This window comes from Parasteatoda tepidariorum, chromosome 6, assembly GCF_043381705.1.
Source record: "Parasteatoda tepidariorum isolate YZ-2023 chromosome 6, CAS_Ptep_4.0, whole genome shotgun sequence".
In the NCBI taxonomy this organism is placed as follows: domain Eukaryota; kingdom Metazoa; phylum Arthropoda; class Arachnida; order Araneae; family Theridiidae; genus Parasteatoda; species Parasteatoda tepidariorum.
Genome location: NC_092209.1, coordinates 35,831,737 through 35,841,979, shown reverse-complemented (window position 1 = coordinate 35,841,979; position 10,243 = coordinate 35,831,737). Strand labels below are relative to the sequence as shown.

General features: G+C 30.0%; 1 protein-coding gene across 1 annotated transcript in view; it reads right to left on the bottom strand.

The window, feature by feature from the left end:
• Positions 1-3,353, bottom strand: part of LOC107438712 (cytochrome P450 2J4) — a gene marked incomplete at its 5' end in the record, with an annotated part of 13,801 nt that extends 10,448 nt beyond the window's left edge. The window contains 2 exon segments of the mRNA XM_016051047.3: positions 184-305; positions 3,112-3,353. Of these exon segments, the coding sequence (XP_015906533.3) occupies positions 184-305; positions 3,112-3,353 (364 nt within the window).
• Positions 3,354-10,243: the final 6,890 nt, after the last annotated feature.

Here is a 10,243-nt window from a genome sequence, read left to right as displayed (position 1 = left end):
GTATATATATATATATATATATATATATATATATATATAATTTCTCTTTTTCTTTACCATCTTTTCAATTTTTTTAAGGGTTTCTAAAATTCAAATATATTAATTACGAAGCATTCTATTAGCTTTTCTACTAATCAGATAAGTATTTTAAGTTTATTTTATTAAGGCAGCAGTGTGTCTTACCAATAACAGGTATATGATTGAAGAGATCAGGTGCTCTGTCTAGCGCTCCCGGATGTGTTATGACTTCTTTAGCGACTGGATATTCATTTAAAATAACTGTATATTTGGAACCCAGATTCACCCTAAACAAATCAACATATTTTAAGACAAATATTTTACAATTTGCGCAATAACAAAGGTAACTTTTATTTTAACGTTAAAATTATTATTATTATTTTGCTTTGATAGCTTGTAAGTTCTGAACTATTTGTTTCTTGTTTTTTTTTTAAAGTTTTTTCTTGATGCAAACTAACAAAAAAAATTAAGTAATTAAAACAAACTGATTATCATTTTAAATATTTATAAATTCTATTGAATTAAGACGCAATATCTGCAGATAATTAAAATATTTTTTGCAAAACTTCAATACTTTTTGTTTGAGTCGTTGTAGCTCATGGGATAGAGTGTTAGCCTTCCAATGAGGTGAACCGAGTTCGAATCGAATCCCAGCTATGGCTGGTTGAAACTAATTCCGCACTCGGCTTGCACCGACCACAGTAATATGTCCTAAATGGTAGACGGATCATGGATTAGAAATTCTTTGCCATCAGGCTAGTCGTTGAAGGTTTTTGTGGTTTTCCTCTCCGTGTAACGCCAATACGGGTTAGTTCCTCGAAAAAGTCCTCCACAAAGGCCAATTTCTACCTACATTTGATGCAGGAGTTCCCTTGTCTTCTGGATTGGGTTCACAGTTACAAGGCTGCGTAGTTGAACATTGGTAGTCGTAAACCCAAAATATTGAGTCGGTTGTTCAACACGACGGTTATAAAATAAAATACTTTCTGCAAAGCAACCATAAGAAAATAATGCATGCAACTTTCATGAATTGTTTTCTCTTGTTTTCCTATCTGTAAAATTTATTTAATATTTCACTCTTCATTTTCTGTTAATTACACTCGCTCAATTCACATAATCAGATAGGGTGCGATTTTAGCTGTATGCAATGCATAAAAATGTATTTGTTATTTTTTTATCACATTACACTTAGTTTTTTTCTCATGTACAATACCTCAAACTAAGAGTAGACTTTGTTTTGTTTATCATATCATGGTTTTCAAGTCAGATTAAATCATTCCTGGCACTTTTAAACTGTGAATAGTTTAAAATTTATATATCTAAATAATTTATCATCGTGAATATCTTCATTTCAGTTTTCATAAAACAGCTTAGTTTACAACTACGAATATCTTTGTTTCAGTTTTCATAAAACAGCTTAGTTTACAACTACGAATATCTTCGTTTCAGTTTTCATAAACTGCTTAGTTTACAACTACGAATATCTTCGTTTCAGTTTTCATAAAACAGCTTAGTTTACAACTACGAATATCTTCGTTTCAGTTTACGCAATACAGAAACCTAACTAAACAAATGTGAATACATTTAATTTACAATTCCTCTCACTAAAGCTAAACTCTATCACTGTGAGCGTATGAATTTCAGTTTACTTAAAACTGTTTGAGAACATCTACTTCTTCACCAAACTTAGGAATATGGTTATTTATACAATTATATAGTAGGGAATTTCTCAGAAGTAGAAATGTAACACAGTTTACAACAATAGAGTTTAAATTTTAATCACAGTAAAATTTTATCGGTAAATGTATAATAACTGTATTGTGACAATGATTAACATAAATTATTGCAAAAGCTTTCTATATGTACCTTAAAAAATATTTAAGAAAATAAATTTCGAGAATTAAAACATTTAAATTTAAAATTTTAAAAAACGCAATTATTTTGATGGATATCCAAAAATGTAACATAAAAACCAAACATTATATTAACAGAAAAATAATTGAAGTAAATACTTTAAACTCAATTATCCATTCTAAAAGAATTTATGAACTTAAATACTTTCTTACGCTTTTATGAACGTTTTTTGCAACGCATTGCTATTTCTTTCGGAAACTAAAGGAATGTAAAAAACTTTCATGTAAACAATGATATTAGTTAAATTTACTGTTAAAGAGAGTCTGTTGCACTAAAATTTAATGAAAAAAAGTTATTATCATAGAAAATTATGATCACATTATTTAACTATAAGTCAGAAAAAAAAAGACATTTAGAATTTGAATAGAAGAAAATAATAACAAAAAAATAATAAAAACAATGATCTGGAAAATATGGTCTCAATCGTTTGGTCAGGAGAACGCTATAAAGTTTGGACCCCTTAAATGTTCATTTTTACTTTTTTCGTACTTCACTATATCTAAAGAACTTTTCAAGCGAGTTTATAACTTTCCGCATACAATTATGAAATTTGTTTTCCCAAAGATAATTCCATGCAAAAAAATAATTTTTAGTAAATATTTATAACTTTTTATTTTTTTATTGCTTTATTTAAAAATGGTGAAAAAAATTGAAATCGTAAGGCATATAATTTTTTGCATCATTTTAACGAATATAATATTATACAGCAAAATACAAAATTTAAGTAAATCCGATCATTCTTGTCAGCATCACTCATCAGCAGCTCCGGTAGCGAAAACCCGGTCATTAGATCAAAAATTATTTTGAGTACTTCAATTATTGTTTGTGCACTGTACATTACAGTACATTTGCAAGTATTATTGTTATTAAATATATCGCTCATGGGCTGCAATAGTGGCACAACACAAAAAACACGCGTTTTGGACTAAGGTCAGGTGTAAATGTATAAATACACATTCTTTTCAGCAGCAATACTAGCACAACTCATAATTCAACTGGAAGGTAATCTTCATTTAAGCAAATTAAAGCATTTCTATGCATTTTCCTTAGCAATGAAAACTTTAAACCCACTTATCTCAAAACATGATTTTTTAAGCTGTGCCGCTATTGCAGCTCGTGAGCGATATAAAAATAAATCAATTCCAAATAATATAAAAGTGAAAAAATTTATATCTTTACCCAATGATATCTCCATACTTTTCTTTCATCTTCCATAATGTCTTATGAGGTTCCATGCCTAAAAAAGGTAAATAACCCACCCAAGGTAGTCCGATAGGTCCTGGTGGCAACAATTTTCTTCGTTTTATCCATTTTAGAAAACTCGTGCACAAATTCCATGATAAGCTTATTAAAAGAATAACTACCAAAATATAAGATATGTAGGTGAAATTTCCTCGCTCGCTATATTTCATTAAAGCATCAAACACCATGATGGATATTTACAGAAAATAACTTTAAAGGCCAATGTACTTTCTCCCATTTATAAAATTTCGGGTCGCACAAAAAAGATAAGTATACTATTATCAAGTTATATGTAATTGTATTATCTTTTTATAATCTTATCTACTAAATACTAAGTAAGCTTTTTCATTATCTTCTCAGAGTTTAATGGTCAGTAACTAATAATAAACTATTTTTACTGTAACTAGTCGTTAACTTATGCACGATATTTATCCCGATAAACAGAATATCCCGATAACGAGGAGTTTTGAAACATTTTACAAAACAATATTTTGAGTAGTTTAACAGTTTAGGCTTGTTTGTAAATTAGCATGGTGCTAAGTTTTTATTTTTGAACTTTTTTTACGATTACGTCCCATTGAACGAGTTGTTTCAATTTCAGTTTTTAATGTATGCTTAAATGAGTGGAGTACATTAATTATTTATAAAATTTAAAATTAAAAAAAAATCGAGTCTTGCAGTTCTGCAATATAAATCCAAAATAAAATGATAAATAAAACTAAGTAAAAAATAATTTGGTTGGTATCTCTATCAATTACTTCTTAAAACAAGAAAAAACCATGATCAGAATATGGTGAGGTTTGATATGTTTCTGGCTTTATGGGAACATCGAAATGCTCGGTAATAACGCTGAAAAACGCTGAAGCACTCTCATACTCCGTTTTACAATATTCAGAAAAGGTGTTAGATTATAAAATCACTACAAAAAATGTAAGTGTTTCTCTATTATTAAAATAACCTGTAAAATTAATTAAAACTAGTGGGTTGCGCCCCCTGCTCACTAACGCTAGCCAACCCCCGATAATTGCTACGCAATCATATATGGTTTGCTTCGCAAACCAAGCTGGCTTCGCTCGCTACTAACTTAGGTACATTGCAAATGCACAAAATTCTAAGAATTCAAAACAATCATTCAAATCCATATAACAACTTTTTTTTTTAAAAAAAAATACATCTTTTTAGTAAATACTAAGTCATTAAAATAAATTTGAATTCAAATAAATGACATGTAATTTGTTAAACCTATTAGAAATGTGCTCTCTTTAAAAAGGTTAAAATTTTGGCTATAATTAAGTCTATTAAAAATTGAAATAAGTGAATTGCAATGGAAAAACCTGCACAAACAAATAAATTCTAGTAAAACAAATAAATTCGCGATATAAATCAAAAATCGTCAAATAAATTCGTAATATATAAATTCGTGAAAAAAGCGCTTTCGACAAAATACTAAAATAGAGATCTATCGACAAAGACTTCTTCTGCCTAGCTTATGCTCTCTCTGGTTATTTCATTTTCCGTTTTTAAAAGCGCTATATGTTGAGCCATCTCAGCTAGATTTGGCATGTGACATTTTTAGCGGCAATCATTGGTCGATTTTCTAGCGTTGCCATTCGGGGAGTTGTAATGAGGCTTTTTTTTGTCGCCGTGTAAGAGAAATATATGTATATAGATACCTAAGTACCTTTGATGGCTATGAATGTATAATGCGCAGAAAAAGAAACGGACTGTACTGAATGATTTTTGATTTAATCGAATCTGTAGAATCTTGGACGTAATCTTAATGGCTGGAAGGGATGACTTAAAATCTAATAACTGTAAATGATATTTTAAGTTACGAAATCAGACATAAAAACGTTTTTTCTCTGATTTTTCTCTTTTTTGTCAACGGATTTGGACTTCTGATACCCAAAATATAAGGGGTAGAAGCAATTTGGCGAATATTGTCCCAATAATTTGGTCAGAAGATGGGTCAAAAATCCCTTAATGTTAATTTTTGCGTAGTTGCAACTTTTAAACGTATAACATTTATACAACTTTTGACTGCACAACATTTTAAAATTTGATTTCTCAGGAACTATTCGTCAGATTTTGACCAAATTTTGTACTTTACATTCTTCAAAATGACGTAAAAATTTGTGTAACAAATGTGTATTGTATGAATTCAAAATTTTTAAAACTATTGAGAAATAAAATAAGAAAAACTAGTAAATATTTACTAAAAGTTATTTTTTTGCACGGAATTATCTTTGGCTAAACGAATTTTTTAATTTTGAGGGAAAAAAATTTTTCTCACTTGAGACATGGTGAAATATCAATCAAAATTTGACTTTATGATAACTACACTTTGACTACTCTTCTAACCACACTATTGGGACCATTTTTCCCAAATTGTAGCTATTCCCTATATTTCGGGGGGTCAGAAATCCAAATCCATCGGGGAAAAGGTGTATTTATTCAGAGAAAGCACGTTTCTGTCTCGGATTTCGAGGCTTAAAATATAGCTTGTACTAATTAATTGGCATATTTGGTATCACATCTTTGAACCATTACGATTGAGTCCTAGAACTCGAAGATCCGATCATTATATCAAAAGTTATTCAGAGTGGTCTGTTTTTTTTTTGTGCACACCTATATTATTAATAAGCCAACTGGCCTGTGTAGGGGTTAGGAAACTGCCCTTGCACTAGAAAGGTTCTGGGTTCGAATCCCGGGCAAGGCATGGATGTTCCTTCCTTCTCTGTACTATGTGTCCTTACTGTGGGAGCAACGTTGGCCCACCTAATATGGTGCCCCAAAGAGTGGCCAAGAAATCTGCCCTTAGAGGTCTGTATGACCTAGATAGGTCATTCTCCTGGTGGGCATTGGAAAAAGAATATTATAATAAAAACATATGTAATTTATCCAAAGTGCTCAAAAAAAATTTAAATATCATAAATAACTTTTAATATAATGATCGGATTTCCTCTTCAGGACTTTTTCTAAGTGGTTCCAAGGTCTAACATTAAATGTATTTCTTAACTAATGAAGATATTTTAAGCGTAGTGAAATCCGACACAAAAGCGTAATTTCTCTGAATAAAATTAGATGTTTTCCATGGTTTATAATTTATGATTCTCAAAATAAAGAAGAGCCAGCAATCGGAAAAATATGTTTCCAATTGATTTCCTAAATGTTAGTTTCCATTTTTATATATTTTATTATGTAACTGGAATTACCCAAAATTACCCTTACCAGATTGCAACAAAAATGCCATAGTCACGGAGACTTATTTGTGTAGTCATATGTGACCGCTAGTACGTCGATGTGACGGTTTTATGAAGGTTACTATGTTCGCCTTTATGGACGTCACATCTTGACGTCGTTCAAACGTCAACATGAGACTACAATGAGACTTTCAGGGGATCAAATTTGCAACAAATTTTCCCAGTGACATTAGTCCCAGTAAAGTACATTTTTGAATACCAAGTGACAACAGTCACGATAATTAGTCACGGAGACTTTTGTGTGATGTCACAAACATCAAAGTCACATTATGACATCTATGAGACAATTCTAAACGGTCACACCAGTGAATCTGACTGCTGTGACCGTTTTTGACTTTGTTGTGACGTCTCTGAGATAATCTGTGCTGTCTGGGTAATGAATTTAAAAAAAACTTTTCCTATAATTATAAAACGATAAGAAATTTAAAAATAAAACTGCCCCGATTTAGTAGACGAAGTTTTAAACGTCAAAATCTAAGATTTGAAGAAAATCGGTTTAATTGTTCTTGAGCATATAAGTCCTCGAACATCTGAGCCACAGTGTGTGGAAATCCGATCATTAGACTGATAGTTATTCAGGGTGTTTGCTTTCTTGCGCACTATATGCCTCAATACGTCTGTGAAAATTTTATTTGAAAAGACTTTAAATGTATCTTACCGTAAATCTTTATAAATATGGGATAGACTTGATAGATTCCAATATTAGGTATATTTTATTTCTTAATAAACTTCTAATTATTGATAAAATCACTGCCTTGAATGATTAAAAATATGCCAACCACTAAAAAAACTTTCAATTCATTGAACTTCAAGTTTAACCTAGTATCTAGTATCTTTATATATATTTTAAAAGGTTTTGGCTTACTTTTAAAATGCTGAATTATTTTATATTATTTATCTAAGTTAATCTAAACTGTGGTAGCAAAACGAACTATACATAATTTAAGCAAAGAATTTAAAAGTATTTTCTGTACTTGGAATGTTAATGGGGTGACAGCAAAATTCATTTTTAGATGCATATAAGACAACATAAATATACACTCACATAATATGCTATTTAACTTAACTACTGAAAGTACGATAAAAAAAAAAAGATTTGCTGAATTAAAAAAAATTTATTCCAATACATTAGATCGGAATAAAATGTTTTACAATAAGCATTTCTAAAAAAACACAATTCAAATTTTGCAATCGTAATACAGAAAAAAATTTATAAAAATATTTAAACTTTTGATCTGAGGAATGACGTTAAAAAAGAAAATACTCAAACAGTTTTCAAGTAAAAAAAATACACATTTTAGGTTTTATTAAGGTATTTAAATGTCATAATATATTTCAGAATCACACCTCATTGAAATACACTAAATGACGAATAACATATATGAATTTTTTATGTCTGCAAGAAAGAAAGAAAACAAAAAATGGAGGGAAAAAAAATTTCTTCCAAAATTTTTTACTTTTCAATGTCTTATATACCTTCATACAATCGCAATACGTACAATCTTATATCTTGTTCCTTCGCACTTATTTTGATGGCCGAATTATTTTCCTTATTTTCAAAAAACTTTTCAACAACCCATTGCATCACTAGAAAAATTTCTCATTAAAAAAAAAAATTTCATTTCTTTATTGAATTATCTATATTAATAATGATTTTTCAGCATAAAACTAATAAAAACAGGAAGTGTAATAAAACTTCATTGTTAACAACTACTTATCATAAAGTGTCCAAAAGAATGCGTAATAAAACTAGCACAGTGATCTGTGTATGCTCAACTTACAGATTGTATTATCTCAGCGATAATAATCTATTTTTAAAGTTTAGCCACATTGTTTATTCTTATTATTATAAGCTCGTAATCCCTAGAGAAAAATTTATCTTTTCTTTGTCTCTCAATTTGAGTTTAAAAAAGTATTATATTAATATTTTAATAACTAATTTGTTTTTAAGTTATTTCAATTGAAATTATAAAAAATAAATATATGTTATTTTTATCACTTAATTTTCTTCAAAATAGGAAGTGTGATAAAACTTCATTGTTAACGATTACTCATCATAAAGTGCTTTAAAGAATCCGCAAAAAATTAAGCATAGTGATCTGTGCATGCACAACTAATAAATTGCATTATCTCGGAGGCCGACCGGCCTGTGTAGGGGCAGGGAACTGTCCTTGCATCAGAAAGGTCCTGGGTTCGAATCCCGGGCAAGGCATGGATGTTCCTTTCCCTCTCTCTCTCTGTGTTCTATGTCCTTTCTCCCTTGTGAGTGAATGTGACCCGCCCTATAAACGGGTTGTGGTTGTGGGAATGGCGTGGCAGAAGTCGAATTCCTGGCCATAGATGGCGCCACTGAAAAACAGGAGCAATCGCACCCCCACTGCCTAAACAGGCATACGAAAAAGAAAAAAAAATTATCTCGGAGATAATAATCTATGTAAAGTTTAAACAAATTGTTTAGTTTTATTATAATAAGTTCGTAATCCCTTAGGAAAAATTCATCTTTGCTCTCAATTTGAGTTCAAAAAAGTATCTTAATAACTATTTTATTTCTCAGTTATTTCAATTAAAATTGCCTTGAAACTTCTCGGGAGCGACCACTCTCTGTACCACGGTAAAATGGTCGTTAATAAAGGTTTTTTACTGTAATTTCGAATACTAATAACTGCAACTTATACTCACTGTTCCTGTAACTCACTTTCAACTTGTCAAATTCCAACTTCTTAATTGCATTTCAATAAGTAATAGATTAAATGCCATGGAATATTTTTACAATAAATTTTACACTTAATAATTTTCGAAGTACATTTCGTTTTCTGTCATACTGCCTGTACATTTTTCAGCACTTTATCACTTTTTTTTTTGCTTTGTTTTTTTTTGTTTTCTTTTTTAATTTTCAAATTAAATAGCTTTCAATGCAGTAAAACAAAATGTAACGCAAAGTTGAACACCCAAAACAGAGACGGTGCACTTATATTTTTTCAATATAAAGAGAAATTTTACAATTTTTTCTATTGCTAAACAGTTTTAAAATTTCCAGGAACAAATTTTTTTCTTACTATTTATTTTCAGACTAGAGGGATTAAAGCGATTTACAAAAATCGTTTCAAAAGCTCAATTTCAGAACTTGTTTTGTTTTCTAGCAAAAATTGATTTCAAAATCTTTATATCCTAAACTAGAGTTGTTGTTTTTTTTTTCATTATTATCCATATTTTTTTTAAAAAGAAATTCAGACTCTTTTATGGAATCAAATGAGACGGAAAAGAATCATTGAAATTGATACGAGAGTAAAAGAATGAAAGAATACTGAGAGAAAACACAATTAATTAAATTCGAAAAGGATAAAACTTCTTTGAAAAAAAACGCGCTAAGAAGCAGCAGAAATTTCAGAAAAAAGTATCAATAAAAGAAACGAAGGAAATAAAAATAAAAATATGACCACCGAAGCCGACGTCTTCAGGGGGTACCGGCCTCGGTAGCCATTAAAAACAAAACCATTTCTAATTGTGGGAGAAGCAAATGCTTAAAATATCTCCCTCAGTACCCCGATGGTTTTGTATAGAGGTCCAGGAAAACAAGATACATTCAAAATAATTAACAAATTAAGAAAAGAAACTCAATCAAAATCATCAGAAAAATAAAAACTCACTAAGTCACAGGTCAAGCATCAACTTCAAAAGCAAGTAGAGGAAAAGAAAACACTAAAAACTGAAAAACCAACGCCCCCTATTATAATGCGCAGAAGAAGTTTAAAATGAAATGGAAAAGGTCAGGAGAAAGAAATACGTAGACAAATTAATAGAATGCT